Genomic DNA, 27,470 nt, shown 5'->3' on the forward strand with positions numbered 1-27,470 from the left:
CACGCCATTCTCCCGCTTCAGCCTCCCAAGTAGCTGGGACTACAGGCGCCCACCACCACGCCCGGCTAATTTTTTGTATTTTTAGTAGAGATGGGGTTTCACAGTGTTAGCCAGGATGGTCTCGATCTCTTGACCTTATGATCTGCCTGCCTCGGCCTCCCAAAGTGCTGGGATTACAGGTGTGAGCCCCCGCACCTGGCCTTATTTTGCCTTTTTAAAAATAATTTTCTTTCTCCTACTAACTTTCCATCTGAGAAGAAAGCAGGGGCTGTGTGCAATGTCAAAGCTGGGGTCCATCCTTTCATGGCCCAGCTGCCCAGGCCCGGGGTGGCAGGTCATGCGCTGCAGGCCCAGGCAGCTCCAGGCCGGCATCCCACAGTGGAGCACTGGGTCCAGACTAGGAGCGGCCGCCCGAAGTGGTGATGTGACGACCGAACATTCCTGGTTCTTGGACAAAAATGTGACCCTGGTCAAGTATCGTTTCCCTGTTTTCAGTTTTCTCATCTGAAAAATGTGCTTGGGGCTCCCAGAAGGGAGAGAGCTGTGTAAACACCCAGCCCCCAGGTCGAGGAGGATGTGCCCCTGCCTCAGGGCTGCCTGCCCCTCTGTGCGGGGCTCTGGGCTAGGGGCTCTGGGCCGGGAAGGCCCATCTGCTCTCAGCCCTGAGAGCCTCCTGTCGCTGGAAGTCCCCGTCCCTCCTCGGATGCGGCTGAGGAGGCAGTGCCTCCTGACCCTGGTGGAGCTCTGGGAATGGGACCTATTTTAGACAGGCTTTAGATTCATAGAAAAATGGCAAAGGTGGTACCGAGAACTCCATGGAGCTCCGCCATCCCCGCGTGCTGTTCCTCTGACATGAGTGTGGTGTGTTTGTCACATAAGGAACCAGTATCAAAAGAGAAATAGTGAGCTGTAAGTAATTAATAGTTAACTAAAGCCCATACCTTAGGTTTCCTTCATTTTTCCCTAACGACCCCTTTCTGCCTCAGGATCCGTCCAGGATCCCGGGTGACAGCCAGACGTCACGGCTCCTAGGCCCCTCTTGGCTGTGAGTTTCTCAGACTCTTCTTGGTTTTGGTGACCTTGACTGTTCTGAGGAAGTTGTCCCTCAGCTGAGATCTGTCTGATGTTTCTCTCATGGTACAGGAAGGGACTGAGTGTGGGGGTGAAGCCCCCAGAGGTGGAGGCCCACTGTCACTCCACTGTATCGGGCACACCCTGTCACCGTGACTGACCACTGTGAGGCTGAGCTGACCCCTGCTGGGTTGAGGCCCCCCCCCCATGCTGTCCCCTTTGGAAGGAAGTTGCTCTGCAGCCCTGGCTTGGGGTGGGGGTTGTGCTCCACCTCCTGGAAGACACAGCAGTGTCAAAAGATTGTTTGGAATTCTGCTGGGAAAGGAGCGTTGTCTGTCCTCCCCGTATATATATCGGTCATGCCTTGGTGTTGGTCTGGACAGATGGATGTTTAGTTTACACTTGAGGTTGTCATCCAGCACTACTTGATTTTGGTGCTGAAACTGTTCCAGCGTTGGCCACTGGGAGTTCTTGCAGTTGCCTCTGGCTCCCTTTGGCCCCATTGAGGTGGAGATCATGTTTTTAGCTCTTTTCCACTGCCCAGCACCCACAGGTGCCCCAGGTGCATCTTGGACATCTCCTGCCAGTCCTGCTGTTTCTCTAGGGAGCTCTGACCCTGGTATTGCAGGAGGTATGAGACCCTGGGATCTGGGGCTCGGCGTGCCTGGGCAGTGAGCCATGTCTCTGGGAACTGCACCTAGGTCCCAGCAGGCAGGTCTCTGCTCCACTGACCACCACTCATGGACTCTGCTGTGCTCTGGGCTTGAGGGGTCAGCTGGCGAGCACCAGTGGCCTGGGAGGCTGGAGGGTGGACAGCCCTTCCTTCCCAGCCTGGAGCCCTGTCTCCCGCTTCTCCCCTTCCCACCTAGCGGGGAGAATGTCTGGCTTGGACTGGCAGAGCCATCCTTGTGGAACCCAAGCATTGGGTCCTTGCCCCACGGCCCCTCCCAACCCTCAGTCCCCTCAATCCCCTGTCCTGGCCCCCTTCCCTGAGGGCCTCATGCTCCTGGGGTGCGGGGTGCAGAGCTGGAATCTCAGAGTCCAGGGCAGGGCCCGTGTTTGGGGATCACGTCGCTCCTGGCTGGGAAGCAGACATCGAGCGACATTTGACCCCGGTGACCCCCCCCAAGCTCTGGACCTCGGCCTCCTGTGTGCGCTTTGTGGGCGATTGTCAGGAGGGGGGTGGTGGTGACGTCGCTGCTCCTGCCTGGAGGGAGTGCCGTGGGGACTGGCGAGGGTCCACACTGGGCAGAGCTAGGCTTGGATTCCTCCACGGCTTCCTGCTGTTAGGCCTCTCGGAGTCGTATCACTGCCGGTGCTGCCCTACGGGTCACCTTGGCCCGTGACAGTGACTGCCCAGCACTCTGTTCCCAGGACCCTGAACTCGGGAAACCCCCCTGGGAGGCTGTGCGTCCCGCCTGGGAGGATGGGGTGTGGGACGTGTGGGTGGGGGGTGGTCCCTGCAGTGGGGAGAAGGAGGTGCTGCGCCTGGCCCTGTGGGCACTGCAGCCACCCTGGGTGCAGCTCCTCAGCTTTGCGACCTTGGGAGGCATTGGTCCTGCCCCCACTGCTATTTCATCTCTTAAAGTGAGGGTGCAGCTCCGGGGCCCAAGGTTTCCCCAACCAGGAAGGCTGCCCTGGGCCCAAGCTCAGGTCTCCTGATGCCAGCACATGGCTGCCCCCACTGAGGGCTCTGCCCTGGCACCAGGGGTGCACCTAGAGGAGGGGGCCACACGCTGACGGCTTCTGCAAGGGCGGGGACCCAGGACAGCTCTGGGCAGTTGCTGAGGGAGCTGTTGCTCAGGGGTGGACTCAGGGAGGGGGTCAGCTGGCCAGAGGGGCAGAGCTTCTGCATCGGGGCAAGGCTGGCCCAGGAGAGGCCTCGGGGAGATGTCATCAGCCCTGGCAGAGCCCCTGGAATGAATGGAGCTGTGGCTTTGAGCGGGCGGAGGGGATGGGAGACGTGAGGGGCTGTCATCTGCCGGTGTGAGCAGGAAGGGATGGGGACTGAGTCCTTCCCCAAGTCAGCACAGAGCCAGGGTTAAAAGAAAGTGGACGCTGAGGGCTATTTTGGGCAGACACAAAATGTCTGTCATTCATATTTTAAGAGATCCATGAATAAAAGATCAAGTCTTCTGGCCTGAGGACTCCGCGGCTCCACCTTCCTGCCGTCCTCTGGGTCCCACCTCACTGTGTGGACGGCAGGTCTGGGAAGGCACCTGGTGTGGCCCTGAAGGTTTTCTCTTCCTTTCAAGGCCCAGGTCGCTGTCCCATCTGAACATTCGGCCAGGTGGGCAGCTGCCTTGGCCGGCTGACCACAGGGAGTGCAGGTGAGCTCCCAGAGAGTCCCACAGTTACCTGAGGGTGAGAATTTCTGCGGGGAGCCAGAGCCTACCTGGGGTGGACGTCAGAGATGAGAGTGTCCTGGCCCGCCTGTGCCCTGAGTCAAGGCCCAGCTTGGTGGTTTGGAGATCCCAGGACTAAAGGGAATAACCAGCAGCATTCAGGAAACCTCCTCAATTCCCCATGTGTCCATGGGGGACCGCAGCGCTTGCTGGTACCCCCCTCCCCACAGGTGCAGGCAGGGCAGAATCTACGGGAGGTCCGCGCCCCTGTCCCCAACTTCAGTCATCAGGAGGGCAGGTGCAGCTCCCCACTGTAGAGTAGCATGCGCCTGCTTCTAGAGAGAGGACTTGGGGACATGTAGACATGGGTGGGTGACTCAGCCTTCCTGGGAAGTGGCGTGTGCTTCGGGAGTGGGACCGGCTCTGCCTGCCAGGGTCATTTGGCCCGAAGCGTGAGGTGTCTGTGCAGCCTGCCCTGGCCAGGCAGGTGGGGTGAAGATGCTGTGTGTCGTGAGACGTGTTCCTGACTGAGCACTCCCTCCATGCCCCACGGAGCCAGGAGGAGCTGCAGGAGTCACCAGGTTCCATGCGCAGCAGCTTGGGGCCAGCGGTCACAGGACTGTCAGGCAGTTGTACTGCTTGTCCGGGTCCAGCCTCCACGGTCACAGTGCAGCATGGAACTTGTGGTTCTGCAGCGGTTTGGTCACCTCCAGCCACCACGATGTCTGCTCCAGGAAGGGAGGAGCCAACCTCTGCCCACGGGAAGGTGTTCGGGGGATGCTGGATGTTGACTAACGTGGCTTCTCTGTGTCCACAGCAGGGAAAGGGAGAGCAGCAAGTCCCGGCCCTCAGAGCTCAGCCGGATGAGCACAGCCCAGAGACAACAGCTTCTGTGAGTGTCCCCAACCCACCCACCTCCCTGGAGTTCAGCTCCTGAGTGCCCCTACCCCACCCACCTCCCCACCCACCTCTCTGGGAGTTCAGCTCCTGAGTGCCCACCTCCCCACCCACCTCCGCAGGGAGTTCAGCTCCTGAGTGCCCCTACCCCATCCTCCTCACCGCTCACCTCCCCGGGGTTCAGCTCCTGAGTGCCCCCACCCTGCCCACCCTCTCCAGGGCTCCTGAATGCCTTCGGCCTGCCCTCTCGGGGGTTCAGCAGCTGAGAACCCCGCCCCCGTCCCCCCAGTCCGCTCCACGCTGCTCCGTTAGCTCCTGCCTATCCACTCCAGGGGGGCTCTGCAGTGCAGTCAGGTCCTGTGGCCCTGGGGCAAGGCCCGCCTCCCAGGAAGGCTTCCAAGGGGAGTCATGGATCTAAAATGATGGGCGGACGCAGCCCCCTCTCCGCCCCTCCCCTCCCCTGGCTGGTTGAAATCCGGATGATCATGTTTGGTTCTGTGGCTGTGTGTACTGCGGCCCCCAGTTAGCAGGGCTAGGACACTGTGATTTGCAGAAATTTGTACTCAGTTGTCCTCTTGGGTACAGAAATCTGCAGACCACGCTCTCTTGCTTCTTTGTAGACTCAGCTCCAGTTTCCACTGAGGGACATTGTTACGCCCTTATAAGATGGTTTTAGTTAAGCTACTGGAATGATTTTTTTCTTTGTTTTTGAAATGACTTTGCTAAGATATTTCTCAGTAGGGAACATTCCGTGTCAGTGTCTACTGAGGCCCATTGTGCCATTCCAGTGTAGAATCTCCAGTGTAGAATCTGAAGTCTGTTTCGTGAGTACGATTGTGTTTAGCAGCTGGTGTCGAATGGTAGCTCCAAAGATTTCTTTATTGTCTTGGCTTTTCTTCAGGGGCACCAATTACGCATTTACTACATCTCTCTGATCTGTCTTCCGTCTCGTGTTCTCTGATCCATTTTTACTCTAGACACTTTGTCGTGTCTAGAGTCAAGTATAGATAGTATAGTAAACTGTTTTTTTTAGTTTTTTAAAGTGTTTTTGTTTTTATTTTTTAGAGACAGTTCCTTGCTCTGTGGCCCAGGCTGGAGCGCAGAGGTGTGATCAAGGCTCACTGAAGCCTCCGCCTCCTGGGCTGCAGTGATCCTCCTGCCTCGGCCTCCTCAGGAGCGGGGTCTTCCTGTAGATCTTTATGTTTGTCCTCTTTGGTTTCTGCTTCTCTGTGAACTGAGTTCTTCCCAGGTCAGTCTTGTCTGGAGACAGTTTGGAAACGGCAGAGCCCTCTCCATGTGGCCATCCTCCTGCCTGGCCTCCCTCTCCGCCTCTCCCCAGTGTACAGCCTGGTCCAGGGAGCCCCTCCCTGCCTGGACAGGACAACGGGTTTTCCTCTCACAGACTCTCTGTGGCCCGCACCCCTTGGTGCCCCCACGTCCTTGGAGTCGCTGCATTTCGAAGCAGCTCAGGTTAACAGGTCTCCTGGTTTCATGAGAGATTGAGTTTGGTTTCTTGTTGCTTCTGAGAGGAGAGCGGGAGGCCCCTTGTTCACTCCGTGTTCTGTGTGCGTGGTGCTTTCTGGCATGTGGGGACAGGGCTCAGATGTTTGAGTGGCTTTGGATCCTTCAATCCCAAGATCCCAGTGGGAAGCAAGAGTGGCCCCTCCCCGGGTCATGCTCCCCTGGGGGCTCCGTGTTGGACGTGAGCCTTGGAGCTCCTGGGGCTGGTGGTCTGTGCCCCACGGCTGCTCCCATGTGTACCAAACCAAGGAAAGGGCTGTTCTCTCAGGTGGGAGGGCCCTCTCTATGAGTCTCTGTTTACAGTTGTCCAGGATGGCACCTGGAGGCCTGGCCCCACATGGGAGTCACACAGTGCCAGGGGCTCTGAGCCCGTGTCCCATACCGTGTCCAAACTTGGGCGCAGGCCCAGGCTCGCCCTGCAACCCCTCCCCATGCAGCTTCGCTTCCAAGCGTCACTGTCACGGCTCCTTTCCTCCCCAGCTCTGACCCAGGCCTCTGCCGGATGGACCATAGTGCTAAGAACCTGGCCTGGGCCTGCCCTGGGCTCGGCTCCTCGTTTGCCCCTGGTGGGGCCTTGTTGGGTCCTGATAGCCCCAGAGCTCACTAGTGATGTCCAGGCTGTGACTGAGGCATTTCACCCTGACTTTACGGGGAGCGTCCCAGCTGCCATGCTGGGGCCAGGGTGGCAGTGGCAGGAGGAGGTGGTGGTCAGTGACTAGCAGAGCCTGACCGCCTCCTGCTGTGGAGATGGCCCCAGCCCCGCTGTCCTCGGTGGCTCTGGTGTGTGAGCAGCCTGCCCAGGTGGTCATCCAGTGGGGTGTGAAGGAGCCTTGTTAGCTGCCCCCGAGGCTTCTGTGCCTGAGATGGGACCCATGTCACCTTTGTGTTCCACAGGGCACCTCTCTGGGATGCCGGCAGCTGCTCTGGGTTTAGAGCAGGAGCTGAGTGGCCGCCAGGCTGGGTGGCGGCTGGGGTGAGCTGGTGCTGTGCTGGGTCATCGCCGTGGCACCCATCTGGGGCTGCCGTGCCCCCCTCTGCTGCAGGCCTGTGCCAGCTCAGGCTCTCCGGCTCTCAGCTCTCCTTCATGTGCGTCTATTTTGGTCGCCCGTGGAGGGAGTCGTCTCTTATGTAAGGTGTGGTCTGCAGGGCTTGTGAGTTGCCGCCCCGTTTCTCAGCCTTCGCAGCAGCCCCATCAGCCCCAGACTTGCTGCCGGGGCCGGGTGACACTTCCACGGCACACCCCACAGTGGGCACTGCCAGGGCTCTCGGACGCATATGGCCCTGCGGGCCCGGGGCAGCCTCTCCCCTCCTGCTGGAGTTTCCAAGGCCCCGACATTCAGTCCAGTGGTGGCCCCAGGCCTCTGTCATTCATTCCGGTGTCCGACGTGCCTGGATATTGAGGGGCTGAGCTGTGTCGGATCCTGGGGGTGCTGAGGGGCCTGGGGGTTCCTGCCTGCTGATCTGTGGTCTCCATTTTTTCAGTGAGGAAGAACGGACCCGGTTTCGGGAGCTGCTGGCCAGTCCGGCCTACAGAGCCAGACCCCTGGTGGCCATCGGGCAGACGCTGGCCCGGCAGATGCAGCTGGAAGGTGGTGGCCAGCTCTGACCAGGACAGTGGGCGTGCCCCAACTCTTCAGGACACACGTGTGGGCCAGGTAGAAAGCGCCAGCCCCTCGAGGACCATGATCTGAGCCTGGTGGACGCCCTTCCCTCTGGTCGGTTGTGGGACTCAATAAAGGGCTCTGTGGACTTCCCCTGCACCCCCAGGGCCGTTCCCATGAGCTGCTCCCCGATTCACAGGGCTGGGCCCAACCTGGGACAGCTGCCCCTGCTCTGCTCAGGACGACAAGCCACATCCCTCCGCTGGCGGCCGCAGCCCCCACGCCGAGTCAGGGCGGGCTGTGCACAGGGTTTGTGGGGACTATAGTTGTGGAGGCCCTAAATCCGTCCCTGAACAGGCACCGGTGCCCCCAAGATAGCCTCCTGGCTGTGCTGGGAAGGAATTGTGCCTGGGTGTGGCCCCAGCTGTGCCACCAGCCACCCTGATTTGCTTCAGCCTTGGTTCCTGCTGCGGCCCTGGTGGGATCCAGGAGCCCTGAGGCCTGCAGGGGCTGCCATGGGGGCTGGCTTGGGGCCCTCCCCACCCGGGGGTCTGTTTCCCTTCCAGTCTCCCTTACCACCCTCAGTGACCAGGGACACAGATGGCCCTGGCAAGGCCCCAGCCTGCTCCTCGCCTGTTGTATGCACCCCCTGGGCTGTGCCCCCTAACCCCAACCATTGCCCCCGCCCTTCCCAGCTGCTCCAAACCCAGGCGCCCACTGCCTTGCTCTGGGGGCGGAGAGCAGAGGTTCTGCAGGGAGGAGACGCGGAGTGGGCCCCGCCCTGAAGCTCTTGCTGACCCAGAAGCAGGAGAGGGCCTCCTTTGTTGCTGGAAGCCCTGGTATTTGGGGGTTTGTTGGACTGTGAATCAGTGACTGATCAGTCCTTGTTTTCAGGGTGTGGAAAGCAAGGGGGTGGTGCGTCCCCAGGCCCCTGAGGCCCAGCTGGGCTCCCCCTGCCCCTGCTCCCGCCACCCCAGTGCTGTGTGGGACCTCGCTGGCCCATGTCCTGCAGCAGGGCTGGGCAGGCTGGGCGTGGTGGTGCACCCCACTCGGGGTGTCTGGGAAGTACAGAGCAGGACCACTCTCAGCTCCCAGGCAGGGGCCCAGCACCTTTAGCCTTCCCAGGCTGCCTGGGGTAGGGGTAGTCCCAGGGGCTCCACGGCCTTCTGGCTCCAGGGCATGTGGGTGGCCCCTGTGTGCACGGCCCCTCTTGTCGTGAGCGCCCGTGGTCCAACCTCCCCTGGCCCTGCCGCCTGCTCAGGGTTCAGAGCCCCAGCAGCCCCACCAAGGCTTCCTGGCGAGTGGGTGGCCCAGATGACTAGGAGCCTGCATCCCTTCTGTTCAGTGTCCTGGCCCTTCCCTGACACGAGCAGACACGGCATCCACAGAGACAGCCTGGACACCCTCCAAGGCCCCGATGATGGGACAGACGGGCCTACAGGAGCTACAGGCAGCAGATCCCACACTCCCTCGGGTGGGGCCGGCTTGGCTGCCCAGCCCCAGCTCCTTAGAGAACGGACTTCTCGCTTCAGAGGAGCTAGTCACAAATCAGTGCTTGCAACAAAACCGTTTTTGTGGTAGAACGAGTGTTGGGAACAACATCTGTGGGATGCACGCAGGGCAGCGTGGTGGGGAGGCGGGCCGGGGGCAGCTTCCACTTTCTCCAACATCCTCATCCCACGGTCTGGGTTTCTTGTGAAAAACCTGGCCAGGCACAGTGACATACACCTGCAGTCCCAGCACTTTGGGAGGCCAAGGCAGGTGTATCACTTGAGGCCAGTAGTTCAAGACCAGCCAACATAGTGAGACCCCATCTCGACAAAAAAAATACAAAAAGTAGCCAGGTGTGGTGGTGCGTGCCTGTAGTTCTAGCTACTGGGGAGGCTGAGGTGGGAGGATTGCTTGAGTCTAAGAAGCCATGGCTGTAGTGAGCCAAGATTGCACCACGGCACTCCAGCCTGGGTGACAGAGCGATCTCTGTCTTTAAAAAATAAAAATTTAAAAACCTTGCTTCCTGGTTTTGAAATGACTCCTGTCTGGTTGTGGCTCGCAGCTCCTCTTCTAGGGATCCTTGCGGGCTCAGGGGCGTCTGACTCCTCCCTGGGCGAGCAGCCCCTGGTGGTGCCTGAGAGTCACGTGGAAGAGGGTGCTGTGGAAGGACAGTGACGGGCAGGAGTGGCAGCAGGTGTCCCATCGGCTGAGATGGACGCAGATTGTCCCAGGAAAGTAGCCCTTGATAGTATCCGCGGGAGTGCCACCCCAGCATTCTTTGCAGGTGCAGAGAGCCCTACCCTCAGCCATGGCGGCAGCTGGGAAGGGGTCGTCCCGTGACAGAAGAGCGTCCAAGTGTGGGGTTCGTCGTGGCTGTCAGCTGAGTTCTCCCGGCCACCATTGAGAGGGAGGCTCGAGGCAGAGGACGGGGCGTGTGCGTTCTCTGGACAGACACCTGGGGTAGAGCCGCTGCACCAGCAGGTCAGAGAGGATGACTGTAGGAGCTTCAGGAGAAGGAGCATGAATCCCCCAGTCATCGATTTAAACAAGTTCTACAGTTAACTGGGCTTTCATGCCTTTTAGACCCTGGGCCCCTCAGTGCATTTTTCAGAGTTAAAGGGTTAACACAGCAGGTCAAAGCCTCCTGGGGCCTGGAGGTGCCTGACGGTGGACGCCAGGCTCGAGGCCCACAGACCCGGCCTGGGCACATCCTGGGTGCCTCAGCCCCAAACCCAGTGTTGGCATATGGGGGGCTGCGGGGCACAGTGGGAGACAGGAGAGGCAGTGGGAGGAGCCCCACCCCCCGCCAGTCCCGCAGGAAGGGCAGTGTCTGGTTGCAGGGGGTGTGGGGTGTTGGCCAAAGGAACAGCACACGCCAGGCCCAGAGTGAAGGACTCCTGGCTGGGACAGCAACAGGCCCTGGGGGGCCACCCTCCCTCAGCCCAGGGCAGGCCTGGGTCTTCCTTCTAGGCGCCCGCGATCTCCTTTGTCCCTGGCTGTCCTCAGTCAGCCCCGAGCAGGCCCAAGTCCTCCTTCCAGGCGCTCAGGGTCTCCTTTGTCCCTGGCCGCCCTCAGTCTGCACTTAGTGTGGCCACTCCAAGGGGGGCTGAGGAAACCACCTCGCAGCACCCACCAGGCTTCTGCAAGGCCCACACCCAGCAGCTGTTGGACCCGCCTTTCCCCAAGAAAGCCCCCGGCCCTCCTTCCCTTCCTCTCGGGCCCCTCACCGAGTAAGCAATCCCTGTTCCCAGGAGCTGTGTGTGTGTCACCAGCTGCCACCCTGGTCCTCATGCAAGCAGGGACCGTCCCCACCGCTCCGGGCCAGGCCCCCCACACCCTGGCCAGCCTCGCTGGCTGAGCGGTTCCTTTCCTGGAGCTGCCGTGACAAACTGGCGCACAGTGGGGGCATCAGACAACAGCACGTTGTCTGTGTCCCGGAGGCCGGTGGTCTGCACTCAGGGTATCGAGAGCTGCGCTCCCTCAGTCTGCAGGGCAGGGTCCTCTTTGCCTGTCCGGCTGCTGGTGATTACTTGTGTTTCTGATTCCAGACACTGCCTCCTGGTGCCACAAATGCCAGCAGCCCTTGGCGTCCTGGCTTGTGGCCACGTCGCTCCCATCCTTGTGTCTGTGACGTCCTTTAAGGACACCGGCCACGTTGGGCTAGGGCCCTCTCTACTCCATTGTGGCCTTGTCTTGACTGGTTCCAAATACTCTGAGGTTCTGGGGGACGTGAGTTTTGGAAAATCTCCCATCTAGGGGGTGGACTAAACCCTCGGGCACCAGAGTTTTAGATGCCCCTGCTGCAGGTGGGAGGGGGCCTGCAGTTGGAGCTGAGCACCGTGGGCGTGATGGGGGCTGCAGAGGCGGTGTGGGCCTCATGGCCAGAATCTGGGGCCTGGGTGGCCGTAGGGTGGCTGCTGATGGTCACGAGTGCGCTGAGGCTGGGAGGTGACGATGAGGGAAGGAAGGTGGAGGCTGTTCAGGGCCCTTGGGGGCGTCCACGCCGGCTCCACTTGCCCAGCCGGACCTCTGGCCCCTTCTCAGGGTCTGATCTCCCAGTTCAAACAGAAGCACCCAGCCCCTGCCTTTCTTTGTCCACACCCTCCTGGCCTGGCCACGATGCTCCTGGACACTCTGGGGCCCTGGTTTTCCTTCTTTCCTTGTCGGAAGGAAAGCTGAGAGCAGGGTCTTTGCTCTGTGCGGTGTGGTCAGCACCAGGACTGTGCACAGATGAGTGTCACCGAACGAATGGGAGGCAGGAGACAGCGGGGCCTGGACGGGCCCTGCACACAGAGCCTGCGTGTGGTGTCCACAGGAGAAAGCAGGGCCTGGACGGGCCCTGCACACAGAGCCTGCGTGTGGTGTCCACAGGAGACAGCGGGGCCTGGACGGGCCCTGCACACAGAGCCTGCGTGTGGTGTCCACAGGAGACAGCGGGGCCTGGGCGGGCCCTGCACACAGAGCCTGCGTGTGGTGTCCACAGGAGACAGCGGGGCCTGGGCGGGCCCTGCACACAGAGCCTGCGTGTGGTGTCCACAGGAGAAAGCCGGGCCTGGACGGGCCCTGCACACAGAGCCGACTCCAGCGTGCCGGTGGACCTCTCCCTGAACTGTCCATCTCAGCCTGCCCATTCCACCTTCCCCTGCGGGGAAGAGCGATGGGGTCCACCCGGATCACCCCAGACGTGTGGGTGGGTCAGCTCCTGGCAAGGGGTGTGTTCCGTGCGGCATTGCTGTGGGAGGCGGCGGGACCCTGTGCTGGCCCTGAGGGCTGGCTTGCGTTCGGATCCTTTGCTCCACTGCCTGGATCGCTGGGCTCTGAGAGCGTCCCACACAAGGGGTTTGTCTAGGTGAGGCCTGCACCTGGCTTGTCCAGGCCCCACAGTGCCCCTGTGCCAGCCTGAGTTTGTCCATGAAGGTTACATCAGGTCTTCGACCTTCGTCTTGCATGGGGAGGGAGGGCGGTGGCTGGGGCCGCATCGGGCAGAGGCAAGGCACAGCCGCAGCCCCCAAGCTGGTGAGTCAGGGTTCTGTGCTGCTTGGAAGCCAAGTGTTGTACAAACACCAGGCATGTTGTGTTGCTTCTGGAATGTTCCCTGTGTGGCGATAAAGCCAGTGACGGCAGCCACGGTCATTGCTCCGAGACGCTGGTGGGTGCTGGCTGCCGCCCAGGCCTTGTCTGCCTGCAGCCCCTGGCAGCCCCTCCAGCCTGGTGGGTTCTCAGCTGCCGCCGTGACCAGGTTTTCCAGGGGCGCTACTATCAGCGAGTGCTTCCAGGATGCCAGGGTGGCTGCTGCCAGGCGGATGCTGGTCTTGCCTCTTTCCCCTTTGAAGTTGCCGTCCCGGGGCTTCCATGCCAGGGCCTGGCTCCTGGCGCTGAGACCCTCGGGTCTGTACGGAAAGCTCCGTTTTTTTAAAGTCAAACAGACCCAATTAAAGTGTTTTTTCCAGAGATGTTAAAATAATGTGGGCCAGGATGATAATGACAGACCTCTTCCTGGATTGTTTCAGTCTTCCTGAAGATTAAGGAGTTCTCATTTAAAAATTTTTGGTGGGGTATTACTTAGAGAAAACCGGTGATGACATGTTTTCTGATTCCAAATACTTCTTCCCGGTGACACAGATGCAGAGGCGCCTGGGGCCTCAGAGTCCCTGCAAGGCCATGGAGCAGAGGCCTGATCTCCCGGCCACTTAGGACAAAAGGCCCTGAAGCCCTGAGTGGGGAAACTGAGGCCTGAGAGGAGAGAGCCTCCCTCCCCAGCCAGCCAGGTGATGGGCGCTGACATTCAGGAGCATGGAGCTTCCGGCTGTCCCCTCCATTCTCAAGGTCAGCATCCACCCCAGACCCCGTCTTAATTGCTGAACCTCCCACCGTGCTCCGGTCTGTGTGAGGGGGACTGTGGCACACACTCCGGTGTCCTGGGAGGAGCGGCACCCCAGGTGTCACGGGGCCGGAGGCAGAGTCCGAGACAGGATCTGTTTTCCATTTGAGCCCCTCCCTCCCGAACTCCAAGTTCAGGGGTGGGATTCGCACACTCACACCCCCCTTCACACACCGCACACATCCCCCCACACACCCCTCACACCCCCCCACACGCCCCTCCCCACACCCCCCATACCCCTCCCTACACCCCCCCACACCACACCCCCCATACACCCCACATACACCCCTATACACACCCCCATACCCCTCACACACCCCACACACGCTCCTCCCCACACCCGCCACACAAACCCCTCCCCACACCCCCCACACACCCCACACACACCCCATACACCCCACATACACCCCTACACACACCCCCGTACCCCACACACACCCCACACACACCCCTCCATACACCCTGACACACACACACACCCCACACACATACTCACACATCCCCCCACACACCCCACACACCCCACACACCCCACACTCGCCCGCCCTCCACATACACATCCCACACATGCTCCACACCTCACATGCCCTCCCACACATACCCCCACGGCCCCCCACACTCCACACACCCCCTCAAACACCCCACCCTGCTGTCTCAGGAGAAGCCGCCATGCTGAGCCCGTGGCCTCTTGGGCTCTGGCATCCCCCACCGGCCCTGATGCTGGCGGTGACCACACACAGTCGTGAGGACGGGTGGCTTGAGGGCCCCGCTGAGCCGAATGTGACCTGTGTGTGCTCCGGCCCAGAGCTGGCGTGGCCGGAGCACCCCCCATGGGTGGCTGAGTCCTGGCTTTCCCGCCTTCCCAGTGGGCAGCATGCTCCCCGCTTCCCCCAACGTTAGCTCTGGATTTCGTGGCACAGCCGTGATTACTCCATCTCGGTCCCCTCCCTTGGGCCCGGAAGACTCTAATTAACCCTGATGTTTAATTGGAGAAGGCGGCCGGCCCTGTGTCTGTGCAGCTCCTGCGGGATGGGGGCAGCCTCCTGTCTCTCTCCTCTGGGACTCTGCATGGCTCCTGGGTGGCCTGGGGTTTGACTGGACCTGGCCTTTGCCCCATGACCCCTCCATCCCCGGTGAAACTGCCCCCGCCCACACAGGGCCTGGCTCCCGCTTCCTGAAGCCTGTCCCTGGCAGGGCCCACGAGCTCTGTCTCGTTTGTGCAACAGCCATGATCCCTGCTCCAGCCCACCCCCTCGGAGCTCAGCCACGGAGGCATAGGACGGCCACAGGAAGTTCTGTCCTTCAGGGCCCTTGGGCGGGCCCTGAAGTCTCCCAGGAGGGAAAGGGGCACCTATGGGAGGTGGGAGAGTTCCAAGTGGAGGGTGGTCAGGCCTGGGCCCTGGAGAGACAGCCCTAATGGGGACTGAGGAGGGTGGAGGCCAGGCTGGGCAGGCAGCAGGCAGCTTCTGGCCAGGAGGTGCTCGGGGACCAGGCTTCCCACTCCTGACTCTGCTGCTTTAGGACGAGCTCTGCCAGGTGGGGCCCAGGGGTAGGCAGAACTCAGGCCCACGTGGAACAGGCGGGGACGGGCTCGCCGGTCCTGGGAATGAGCAGGGCCTGCTGGCCTCCTAGTCTCATGGCAGGCTGCTTGTTAAGAAAAGACCCAAGTCCTGGCAGGTTATGTTTAAAACGCGGTGGGCCTTTCCGTCTCAAAGTGAGAAGTCTGGGCACAGGCAGTCCCAGCCTCTGCGATGCCATCGGTAGCCCAGGGGCCACCACCCTTCCCTTGTTCTCATGCCAAAGCAGCTGCCAGAGCCCCAGCTATCATGTCTGCATCCCAGTCTCCCAGGTGAGGCTGTGGGCCCCAGAAGGCTGGCGCTTTTGCTTACAGCTACTGAGCGTGGGGTCAGCAGGGAAGCTGGCAGGAAGCTCCCTGCTCTCCGAGGAAGGTATCTGTCCCCTGTTGCCCAGGCTACAGACAGGGACAGGAAATCAGCTTGCAAATCCTCTGGGGCTGGCTGGGCTCTGGCAGGGGCCCCATGTCACAAACGTGCCCAGCCCTGCAGGTAGCAGCTCTCGTTTTCCAGAGAGAGAGAAAGTCCAGAATGGTGGGGGGTGAAAGGCGTACCAGGGCTGATCCTATGTCAGGCCCTTGTGGTCTGGTGTTGCTGGAGCACTCTAGGGGGAGAGGGTGCCTGTCCCAAGGAGCAGGGATGGTGCCCTGTTTACTGCAGAAACATAGGCACACCCTGGTGTCTGTTAGAAGACAGCCGCGGCCGGGCGCGGTGGCTCAAGCCTGTAATCCCAGCACTTTGGGAGGCCGAGACGGGCGGATCACGATGTCAGGAGATCGAGACCATCCTGGCTAATATGGTGAAACCCCGTCTCTACTAAAAAATACAAAAAACTAGCCGGGCGAGGTGGCGGGCGCCTGTAGTCCCAGCTACTCGGGAGGCTGAGGCAGGAGAATGGCGTAAACCCGGGAGGCGGAGCTTGCAGTGAGCTGAGATCCGGCCACAGCACTCCAGCCTGGACGACAGAGCCAGACTCCGTCTCAAAAAAAAAAAAAAAAGTAGAAGACAGCCGCTCACCTGCACCCCACTGTGCCCCTGGGAGATGCCCCCACCCCTCTGGGAGAGAGTGGGCACCTCAGTCAGGGGCCCAGGCCAGCCTGGGCAGGGGTGGCCAAAACTCATGCCAGCAGGACATCCCTGGCCTCTGGGGAGACCATTGAAGCCTCAGGAAGGCCTGGACTCAGGGGAGCCCTCCACAGAGCTGGGAGGGAGCCCCAGGACCTCTCTGTTCCCGTTGGCAGCTCTGCAGCCTGCGGTCCTGGGTTCCTGTGTCCGCTGACCACATGCCACGATCGCAGCCTGCTGGAGAGCAGGACCCAGGGCGAGGTCTCTGCCCCCAGCACGAGGCCCAGTGAGTGATTTGCTCTTGGCTTGGCCTCAGACCTGGTGGCTGAGGCTTTGGGGAGGTCGTGCTCCCTCTGTGGGCCTCAGTCGACCCTCCATAAGCCAGGGGAGCTGGAGTGGACCCCTGAGCCCTTCCTGGCAGCTCTGTTCTGGGGCTCCTGTGCTCCTGTAATGCATGGGCTGCCTTGGCCCCACCCCCCACCTTTGGCGGCTGCTGCTCCCCACCTGTTTCCACTGGACCCTTCCGCTGCCAGCCAGCCTGGGCCTCCCTGCCCTGGGCAGTGGACCCATGGCCAAGCCCAGCCAGACTGACCCTCAGGGCACTGCTGAAAGTGCCACCAGGAGGTGTCTATGCATGGGTGTCTCGAAAACCCAAAATCCTTTCCAACAGGCATTGCTGCTGGTCAGTGTCAGCCAACTTCTGTGACCTGGTGTGCGGGGAGGGTTGGGGCTCCAGGCCTGCAGCCACGAGGCAGCGCCCGCCTCTGCTCTGGGTGGAACAGAGCTCTGGGATCCCTAGGACCCAGCCCGTGGACCCCAGGCTCCGGGGCCCCATGCTGGGTCACATTCCTCCTCCCCAGAAGCATCCTGGCTGCCCTGGGCTCAGTGAGAAGTGGCCAAGGACTCAGGCCAGGGGACAGCTGAGCCCAGTGGGCACTTGGGTCCACTCAGACAAGGCCCTGCCTGGGGGTGATGCCAGGGGCCGGGGCAGTGACCATGCTGACCACTGGCTGCTCAGGCCGGGGGTCCCCATACTTCCCACTCAAGCTTCGGGGGGTGGGGTGGCATCCAGGTTTAGATGAGGCAGGTGGGACCCAGGGGAGTCACTGCAGCTGCAGAGGATGCGCACACGCCACTGACCCCTGCCGAGGGGGCACCCGAGGGGCCCAGTCCTTCCTGCAGCCCAAGGGAGGAAGCCCCAGGGTGTCCTAAAGTCCTCGGGAAAGCCTGCTGACAAGCACCATTGCACCTGGAAAGTCAAGACACACGGCCTCGCCCTGGCTCTCCGGGGCGGAGCTGGGGGCGTGTGTGCGCGCACTTGAGCGTGTGCACACATGTGTGTGTGTGTGTGTGTGTGTGGTTTTAGGGGCAAACCCAAGCATTCGCAACAAGTACGTAGGCATTTGCTTTTATACGCTCATTTGTATCAAGTAGGAATGAAACCTGTCATTGCAACACTTTTATCAGGAGCTTTTACTGACTTCCCTCTCGGTGCCCTTTGAGAAAACTGGGTGTTTTGTTTTTCCTGCGGGCAGGTGTGCCACACAGCCTTGTGTTTCTGTTTCTGAAGTCCGAGCTCAGGCATGGGAATTCCTGGGCCGGGCTGTATTTTGCCTGCCAGGGCCTCATTTTGGAGTTGTCCTCTGCCTATGAGTGAACTGGCCCGTAACCTTCTGTTCCAATTTCATATTTCAGGGCAGCAGAGGTTTCCTCCTGGCTGGTCTCCAGCCTGGCTGAGCAGAGGCCTGTCCTGCAGGTCGTGTCTCTGAGGCCTTGGGGTTGCAGATTTTCAGCAGCGTCACCCAAGCTGCAGCTGGTAGGGAGGGGGACGTGCTTGCCGGCCACCTCCCTGCCCCTGCCTCACCCTTGGCAGGTGGTCCTCCAAGGTGGGACCCCACCCTGCCTGCCCTGCTGCTCCCCGACCTGGTGCCGCATAGAGGTCAAGACCCCTAACTTCTCCCCTCCCCGTGGCTGCAAACCTTGCTGGGGGCTCAGAGCCAGGCAGCCCAGGCCTGAGGGAGGCCTGTCTGAGAGCAAGGCTTCTGTGTGGCTTCTCAGGACTGACCAGGTGTCCTGTCTGTCCTTGTCCCCACCCGGAACTGCCCCCTGGGTGGGGGTCCTGGGGTTCTTTGAGGCTGCTGCCCACTACTACCTGCTACTCCCGGGAGTCCCAGCACTGGTCTGGCCGTTAGATGTCCTGATATTCAGGCCACTGTCCTGCTCCTGATGTTCCAGGATGAGCCCAGTCCCTGTGCTCTCTGGGTTTGTGGGCCTCTGGCAAGGTTGTTCCCTTGAGTTTCTCACTAGACAGGCCCCTCCCATCCTACCGTGGGGTCTACTCGTGTCTCCTTGTCACTGTTTGATGAAACCCTATTCGTGGGATTCCACGCCCTGGTGGGTGAGCATGCAGCCGAGGTTGGCCCCCCGCGAATGGCGCACTGCAGCTGCGATATGCACATGTGAGACACCCCCAGGCACGCAGGAAGGCTGGAAATAGACCGCACTGAGGTGAGAGGTGCTTGGACACTCACCCGATGCCCTCCAGAGCCGCTGTGAGGTCAGAGAGGAGCTGATGCTGCTGTGGCTTCCAGAAGGTGGCCGGAAACGCACAGACTGGGAGGAAAACTTCTCATCTAAAATGTTTTTATTATAAACGAGAGAATACAAAATAGATGAGCTAAACATTCAGTTCCAGACAGTAGAAAAGAAAACCACGATAAGCCCAGAGCCCCAGGAAGCAGAGGGTTGTGTGATGGGGGATGAAAGCTGGGCTTGGCCTGGCAGATGGAAAACAGCTGCCGTGATCAACCCAAGGCCGAAAACTGTCCCCGGGGAGCGGCTCGCATGGCACCTGGGTGGCCTGGCAGCTTTCTGACCTGGAGGCACCGTCCGGAAGGTGATTCATCCTGTCTCTGCCCGGAGGATCCGTCCCAGGAGGGTCAGGAGCAGCCCTGGGGCCGGGTGACCCTGGCATCCCCGGACCGTTCTCTGGAGCTGGCAGCCCGGGGCAAGGCACGTGGCCTCTCTGTGCAGCACCTGTCCCTTGTGCAACACTGATGGTGGCAGGCTCTGCACGGAGGAGGCTGGAGAGGCCTGAAGTGCCCATGCTGCTGTGTACGTAGGACAGTGAGGCCCGGCCTGCACCCCGCGAGCAGGAGCTGAGCCCTGGGCTTGCGGGTTCCTTGGTGTGTGGGTGCAGTGCTCAGCATCAGCCGTGACGGTCACACTGGCACTCGCTGTCTGTCACACATTCGCATCCACTGTCAGCGCGTCACAGCGGCGTTTGCGGTGAGGATAGGGCCTTGCTCTTGGCCGGTGTCTGGGAGCACTGGCTGTTGGGCTGGTCTCCCCGGGCTCACTGCTGGCCTCACCATTCACGTCCTTTCCATCCTGCACCGGCCTTTGCTGTTTTCTCGGCACGGGTGTTAGGGACACTGGCTGAGAGGTGGAGCGTCTGCCCTCCTGCAGCTCGGGCTGTGCTCTGGAGGAGCGAGGGCAACATGAGCTGAGCGCCTGGGGACTTGAGGCCTCTGCTGCACTTTCCCTAAGGCCGAGGTCCCTGGGGACCACTGACCCACCCTGTGGGCCCTCACAGCGCTGCTGGTGCCGGAGGGCAGAGCTCAGAGCCGACTCTTGCCTCATCTGCCCTCTGTTCTGAAGAGAACCTTCCGGACTGGGCCACAGGGAGTCCAGCTGAGGGGCAGAGGGTAGTCAGGGCCCCGGCTGCCCCAAGGGGGTGCTTCTCAGAGCTTTTAGAAGACACCGGAGCCCAAGGGTCTTGATGGCCGTGGCTGAGCCGGGCCTGAGAGGCCAAGGCCAGGAGGGCGTCACATACACCCATGTCAGGGCCAGCTGGGGTGGGAGCCTGAGGCCGGGGTGGGTGTCTGGTGTGCCCTCCATGGCTGTGCTGGGGTGAGTCTGGGGATATCACCTCCTCAGCCCTGTCCAGGAGTGTGGACCCCAGATATCAATTGTCCAGGGGCCTGGGCATCCACGGGCCACACGGTAGTGCTGAAAACACAGGTCCCTTGCCCCCGGGGCAGACCTCAGCACCGTCGGAGACTTCGCTCTTACCCTCCTTGCACTCGGCCCGAGAGCTAAAGCTTGCTTAGCTCAGCCCCAGGAGGAAGCAGAGCCACAGGCTCCAGTATGTTGGGGTGACCGCATCACTAAGAGTCCCCGGCCCAAGGCCAACGTGTGTCTTCCAGGGGAGGAGTGACCTCTGGAGCCCCCATCCCAGCCTCAGCCGCAGGCACTCCAGGGGCCGGGAGCTGAAACTCAGCAGCTGCTGGGTGTGCAGGGAAAGTTGTTTAGATAAAATCCAAACAAGCACCTCATATATTACGGGATGCTGTAAAACAAACTTAGCCTTGTGCTAATATTTTGGTTTTGTTCCACTATCCACACCTAGAAGAATGTGAGCGCCATCCCAGCCCGGCGGTCAGTAACATTCCAGGAGCTTTGGAGAGCGTCTCCGTTGCCAGTCAAGAGCCAGGCTCCACGCACCTCAGTCCAGAAGGACCGCTCAGCCTTGGGCTAAAAAAGGGAAAAACTGCAAGCAGACAGCGTCCGCAGCCGCGTCTCCAGGCCACGGCAGGCAGCAAGGCAGCTGTGAATGGGAAGGGCAGAGGCGGCCAAAAGCTCATGCCCTCACTGGCTGTGCTTTCCAGAAATTATCCCACTCAGCTCCCTGCGTCCCACGGATCAGGCGTCCTTAGCCTGCTGTGCGGGCGGTGGGGGAGACTGAGACACAGAAGGCCAGGCCCCCCAGGCACCGAGCACGGCCCACGACCCAGAGCCGTGGAGTCACCCAGGCTGCACAGCTGGCGAGAGCAGCCCCAGATGTGGCGGAGCCTCTGGATTCAAGGCCAGAGTTCCTGCTGCACCCCCGACCCTGGGCCTGCCACGGAAGGTGTCAGGAGTCGTGCTCCCTGGGCTCCTCTTCCCCACAAAGCCCTTCGTGTATTCGTGCGTGTGTGTGTGTGCACGTTTCCCTGCCTGAGCACTCAGCACACCTCCGCACAGGCATCTGCTGCCACCACTACATGGTCTCCCAGCGGCCAGTATGAGGAGGGCAGAGGCCACCGTCTCTGGCCCAGCAGGATGAGGGCGCCATGACCCCTGAGGGGTGAGCAGAGCGGGGTCTGTGTGCCTCGTGGCCCCTGGGGAATGGGCAGAGCAGGGTCTGCGTACAGGGTTCCTTGCTGGGCACGTGGCCAGCACTGCAGGAGCCGGCATTGTGGCAGCTCGGACGCCCTGACCCCGGGTAGATGTTTTTGGTGCAGCCCCGCCCACGTGGCCTTAGGGTAACCCGTGTGACCACAGCCCACAGCAGGCACAAGGGAGGCCACTTCCAGACCTAGGGGGTTAGACTGTGGTCTGGCACCTGGAGGAGACTTGGCAGCCTGGGGGTGCCACGTGGTCAGGGGCTGAGGCCTCCCCACAGCCCCGTGAGCCCCGTCCTGGACATGGGACTGCCTGTGGCTGCCACCTGAGCCGCACCCACCAGCCACGCTGCCCCAGAGATGGGGGAGCTAACACGTGGAGGCCTTTTTAAACTGCTAAGTTTTGGGGTTATTTGCTACATGGCTGTAGATGTCTGATACGCCGTGGGGTGTGCCCTGGATGTGGGGTCTGGTTGGCCCTAAGTTAGTGTCAAGCTTTGGGCAGCCTGGGCGCCAAAGCCCCCACCCCTGCCAACTGTGGCCGTGCACCTGCAGGACCATTCCACTGCTGTGTGGGCCTCGCCTCTGGACACGGGCCCCGGGACCCCGCCACTGAGGCTGGCCTGGCTCCGTGTCCTCCCACCCACTCCCGTTCAGTGCTGCCAGGCGCCGTGCCATCTGCTGCCCACCAGGACCTGGCTCCTGGCAGGCCTTAGCCCCCTCCCCATCTCCCTTCCCCCTCCCTGATCGCCCCTGGGCCCATGGGCCCAGCCTGCTGAGGGTGACTTCTTCACACCCAGACTCTGGGCTCCAGTTCCTCACCCCGTCCCTGAGACTTCCTCCTGGTCACACCTTCCTTCCAGCAGTGCTCCCAACACACATGGCCATTCCTGGGGAGTCTTCCAGGCAGCCCTGCCCACCATCTCCACCCACCTCCTTCCCACCTGCTCACCAGAAGGTCCTGTTCCCAGCATACGGCCCTGCTGCTGGCCTGGGAGGAGACCTGACGCCTCCAGGGCCACTGTCAGCCTCCCCGGGACACACTGCTGCCGGGACACACTGCTGCTGGCCTCCCTTTGGAGTCCACCCTCGTCCTGTCCCCACCTGCCCCGTCCCCACCTGTCCTGCCCCCACCTGCACCATCCCCCCACCTGTCCTGATTCTGGTGAGCCTGTCAGGTGACAAACCCTGGCCGTCTCCTCCATGGGGCACCTGGTGAAGCTGAGGGAGGACTCTGGGGCTGGGACTCAGTTTCCCCTCCTAGGGGCCACAGACTGGTCTGGATGTTACATTCATGGGGCTGCTGAGGGAGGACAGGTCGAGGGCACCATCTAGGGTGAGTCTTGGTCGGCTGGCAGAGGGCTGACCCAGGGAGCCCCATCCCTCCCTGAGGGCCCCGCCTGCCCAGTACCGTGGCCCATGGCCCGGGTTTGGCCTGTCCACCAGATCCAGTCCTTTGGCACCCGTGTCTCTAGGGCCCTGGGCTGTGAGGAGGCGTGAAGGGGAAGGAAGGACATTGGGAGGGGGGGCTGTCACACATGGGAGCATCGCTGTTGGAGAAGGTTTCCTATAAATGCAACTGTGTTCATGGATGTTCTAAACGGAACTGCCAGCTGGCTTTTGGTTTGTGAGTCTTCATTAAAGATTACATTTCTGTTCAGTTATTTATTAGGTGTTTAGCCAATATTTCTAAATAGAGGACATGATGCTGAGACTGGGGCTACGTGGCCATGGGTGTGTGAGTGTGCATGTGCACTTGTGAGCGTGTGCACGCGTGTGTGTGAGCACGTGTGTGTAGTGTGAGCATGTGCATGTGCATGAGTGCGTGGGCATGCTTGTGTGCGTGTGTCATGTGTGAGCGCGTGTGTGCGCGCATGTATGAGTGCGTGTGTGAGCAGGTGTGTGAGAGCAGGTGTGCGTGTGTGAGTGTGTCCGCATGAAACAGAGCTTTCTTGTTCTTGAATTTCTGGGGCCCGAGGCGTCCGAATGCTTGAAGAACAATGACCCGCAAAGCAGGATTCCGCAGCAAGTTGGTACCTGTGGAAGCATCTATTTGCTCTCAGGGAATTTTCCACGTTCTTCCATCTCCCCGTTTAGGTGCCAGGTAGGTGCCAGGTCCCAGCTTTCAGGGTGGGGCCGTCGGGTCTCTGCCGCCTGCTTCGTAGTGGGTCTCCTGGGCGCCCACAGCCTCTGCCTGGCAGGTCAGCCCAACAGAGCCTGTTCCATCAGATGGTGTTTCCAGGAGCCAAATAACAAACACACTTTCCGGAAATAGCCGGGAGGAGCAGCCATCTCCCAAGAGGGGAAGGAAAACGAGGCTGCTGCGGCTGCACTCCCCATGACCGCCTGGGCCTGCAGCTGGCTTGTGCAAAGGCCCTGGAGCAGTAGCCACTGGTGTCTGCACACCAGGGCCCAGCCCGTGGCCAGACCTGGGGCCAGTGGGTGTGGGCTGGAGCCTGGCTCAGCTTGGGGCTCTGCCATCCCCTCCTCTGGTGCCAGGTTGGTCTCCCGAGGCCCAGAGCAGGTGAAAACAGAGTATTTAATGACACCAGGAGCCATCAGTCTTCAACCACTGCCTCCACGGTCTGGACACCCGAGCCAGCAGCTTGAGGGCCTGGCCCAGGCAGAGACTGGGGCAATGTGGGATGCCATGAGGGCGGCGGGCTCTGGTGGGGGCGAAGCTGCCACCTGCCCAGGGGCCATGGCCTCTGCCTTGGGCACCTGCTCCCAGAACTCCCGGCTGCAGGGGATCCTGCCTCCATCACCCCTCAACCCCGGGCCCAGAGGCAGGGTGAGGGGGGAAGCCTCCCAGAGGAAGATGCAGGCTTGCAGGCAGCTGGAGGTTGTGGCCTGAGCTCTCTTGGGACTCACATAGGACATTGTGTAGAAAATCTGCTTTTTAAACTCGGCCCTGCTGTAGAGATGAAAGGAGGCTCTGTGCCTGTGGCGCTTTGCTGCCCATTGGAGTTGGGTGTTGGCTTTGCACGGGACCAGTGATTCTGGCAAGCTTGGTCTGTCAGCTGAGTCTGCAGCCCTTGCCAGCTCGGGCAAGCTGTGGAACAGGAGCCGAAGACAGGGTCCCAGCCCACCCTCCACTGAGGCCCCATGGTGGGAAAGACACATGGGGGTGGCCACATGGGGTTCCCAGTGTGTGACCCGGGGACGCAGCGGCAAAGCAGCTGACACCATGGGCAGGTAGGTGCAGAGCCAGTGAGGTGCCCAGCAGCAGCCCGACCTGAGCCTCCAGGCCCACCTGCCTCCTCTCCTAGCCTCAGTGGGGAAGGAAGAGACTTTCAGGGCCCTGGAGTCTGACCAAGGCCCCAGCTCCAGTGCAGGACCCCTTGGCCAAGATGCGGGGGAGAGAAAGGGTCCCCCTCTAAGGTCCTCAGAAGGCTGGGGAGGAGTTATGGGGGCCACTCAGTGGTGAAGTCTGTTCCACCTGCTCCTGCCTGCCCCCCTCACTGAACAAGGGCATCCAAGGGCGTATGAAGAAGATCCCAGAGTGGCTCTGGGGGAAGCGAGAAACAGACCCCACAAGGAGGCTTCGCTGCCTCCGCTGTCCTGCTCCAGAAGCCGCTGGCCGTGGGTCTGAGTGCCCATGGGCAGGCTGGCCGCTGCCAGTCCCTCAACCTCCAGCCATCAGGCGGGGGTTGGCACAGCCTCCTGCAGCTCCCTGGGCCCCTTTCAGCTCTGTAACCTGGGAAAGAGCTCATAGGGCACGAGCTCAGCCCTGTCACCGCCAGGAGTCTCACTGTATTTTTTGTCTGCATCTTCAGCTTTGCGGGTGCCCCGAGGATGAGGTGCTGCTGCTGGGTGTTTTTTTAAAGCACTTTGGAGAAGGCTGAGTAGCTGGTGCCAGGCCAGGCATCTCCAGCCCTGAGGGGGAGGGTCCCTTCTGGGCATGGCCCAGGAGCCCGGGGCTGGGGCTGGGGCTGGTCTGGGGGCTCTGGAGCCATCTGCACCCTGAGGACTGCTCTGGAGGCTGCTGTGGTCCCCTGTTCCCTGTGGCTGGAGGAAGGGGCTGAGGTGAGTCTTGAGCCCTCCCTGGGTGAGCAGATGACCCATGTGGGAGAGGCCAGGCCCTGGTGTTTGCACTGCCTGGTCAGGGCTACCCTGGCTGGGCAGGTGCAGGTGCGCCTGGAGGCCGTTGTGAGATTCCCTGCCCAGGACTGGACACAGGCTGGACATGCTGCCCCTGCAGACACAGCTCCCCAGGAACCTCATGCCATGGGAGGAAGATGGGGTACTCCGGGAGGATAGTGGGTGCCCCCTGAGGAAGGTGGGTGCCCCAGGAGGAAAGTAGGCGCCCTTGGAAGAAGGTAGGTGCCCTGGGAGGAAGGCACCTGGGTGTCCCTGGAGGAAGATGGGTTCCCTGGGAGGAAGACGGGGATGCTGGAGAGGAAGGTGGGTGCCCCGGGAGTTGTGGTGCCCCAGCAGGAGGGTGGGTGCCAAGGGTCAGAGTTGCTCAGAGCTGTGATTTGCTCAGCCCTCAGCAGCTGGGAACGGGGGTGCTCGGCCCAATGCTAGCTCCATTCCTGCCCTCTGAGTTGGGGCCCTGAGTCTTGTTTCTGCTGCTGGGCTGAGCACCGTGGCAGAGCAGGGGCCAGGCCAAGGCCGCAGGGCTGCCTCCACAGCAGGCAGGAGGGAGCCACCGTCCTGGTGCCCGCACACCCTGTCCCTGCAGCTCTGGGAGCTGGGCCACTGGCCGCTTCCTCCTCCCCCGGCGGTGGGGGTTGCTCACAGCAGTCCTGCAGGAGAGCAGCCGACGGGGGTGAGTGGCAGCAGTGTTCTGGCCGTGTGTGGGCCTCCTGCATCTCCCTCAGTGGCAGGCTTGGTCCGAGGCAGCACACCCAGCTGTACGGGGCAGGCCCTGGGCCCATCTCACGGCCAGGAGGAGAAGAACAGGCTGAAGTTGCCCCCTGGGAGGCCGCACTGGACTGCAGCCTCCACAGTGGCCAGGAGTGTTGGGGGAGGCCCAGGCCTGTGGCAGATGATGCCACGTGGCTGCTCAGGTCCCACAGCCCTGCTGGTTCAGATGCCAATGCTGCGTGGACTCCGAAGCCTCGCTGGCCTGACGCCTGGCCCTCCCTCTACCCCAGCCAGGGCCACGAGTGCTGTGCTGTAGAGGCGACCCCCAGGCAGTGGTGGTGGCAGTGGAGACAGCCTGACCTCCCTCCTGCACACCCTCGCTGTCCCTGCTGCGTGGAGCTGTCCTTGCACTGGGCCACGGGCTGGTGGCAGGGACAGCAGCCAGAATCTGGCCTGCCCTCTCTGGACCTCCTGTGCCCCCGTCCCCATCTTGTGAGGGTGGGAGGGGTCCCCTGGCCAGGGCCCCATCAGGCACCTTCCGGCCTACCTGGGACAGAGAGAAACAGTACGAGCAGCAGAAGCTCAGCCGGGCTGAGCTCAACCTCTGACCCCGCAAGGAGTGATTTGGGGACTCCCCTGGCCTCAGTTTCCCTCATCTGAAACAGGAACCTGGACCACATGTCCTTGGAGCCTCTGTCCACGCCACAGTCCTTGATCCACGCTCCAGAGGGCTTGGCAGGGAGCCTGGTGGGATGGTGCCCCGTTCCCTCGCCTTGGCAGGGAGCCTGGTGGGATGGTGCCCCGTTCCCTCGCCTTGGGCTGGGAGCTTCGCAGGGGGAGCAGCTTCTGTGTGTCATGCCAGGAGCCTCTTGGAGAAGGCACTGTGTGCCACCCGCCTCTCCCGGGAGAACAGGGCTGGTAACACAGGCCTGGCTCCCTGAAGACAGTGGGGGAGGCATGGCCAGAGCTGCTTCCCAGGCCAGTTCCACCTACCTCTCGCCCGAGAAAAGCCCTGTGCAGAGCAATGGCTCACAAGACAGCAGCCCAGGGGGCCCTGCCGGTCTCAGAAGAGAAAAGGGGAATAGGAACCCTTCACTCTTTTCTCTCTGCCAGCCAGGGTTCCAGGGCTCTGGGGCTCCATGCGGGGTTGGGGGTCACACCTGTGTGGATCCCGGGAATCTGACAAAAGGCTGTGCGGCACCGTCTTGGCTGTGGGGCCAGTCCTGGGTGCCCAGTGCCTGGGACCCCCATCCGGGCAGCTCAGTGGCTCCGCACAAGCATCCTCCCGCAGGGTCAAGCAGAGCTGTGGTCGTTACAAGGCTGCCTGGCACCCCAGCACCTCGGCCCTCACTGCCCACATGAGTCTGCTAGGAGCCCTACCCCGGCCATGAGCTCGGGAGGCCGGTGCCCCTGGGCTGGGCGCAGCGCTGGGCAGAGACTCATGGATCTGTTGAGTGGACGGACAGACACAGCCCACAGGTGAGCAGTGGCTTTGCCAGTGCGGACCCATGTTCCTGCAAGGCTGCTTTAAATTGCTTTTTGATAAATTA

General features: G+C 61.5%; 1 protein-coding gene across 13 annotated transcripts in view; it reads left to right on the forward strand.

The window, feature by feature from the left end:
• The window catches only part of FAM207A (family with sequence similarity 207 member A), a 59,618-nt gene extending 37,891 nt beyond the window's left edge, over positions 1–21,727 (forward strand). For 6 of the 13 annotated variants that reach the window (XM_033234248.1, XM_033234174.1, XM_033234148.1 and 3 more), the window contains 2 exons: positions 4,234–4,308; positions 7,317–9,015. In XM_033234248.1, coding sequence (XP_033090139.1) covers positions 4,234–4,308; positions 7,317–7,440 — 199 coding nt within the window. In that variant the 3' untranslated portion in view covers positions 7,441–9,015. Of the gene's footprint in view, positions 1–4,233; positions 4,309–7,316; positions 9,462–9,488; positions 9,908–13,048; positions 13,253–20,357 lie in introns of those variants that run through there. The other 7 variants (XR_004442557.1, XR_004442510.1, XR_004442525.1 and 4 more) reach the window with 7 other exon arrangements.
• Positions 21,728–27,470: the final 5,743 nt, after the last annotated feature.

This window comes from Trachypithecus francoisi, unplaced genomic scaffold, assembly GCF_009764315.1.
Source record: "Trachypithecus francoisi isolate TF-2019V2 unplaced genomic scaffold, Tfra_2.0 Contig00090, whole genome shotgun sequence".
NCBI lineage: Eukaryota > Metazoa > Chordata > Mammalia > Primates > Cercopithecidae > Trachypithecus > Trachypithecus francoisi.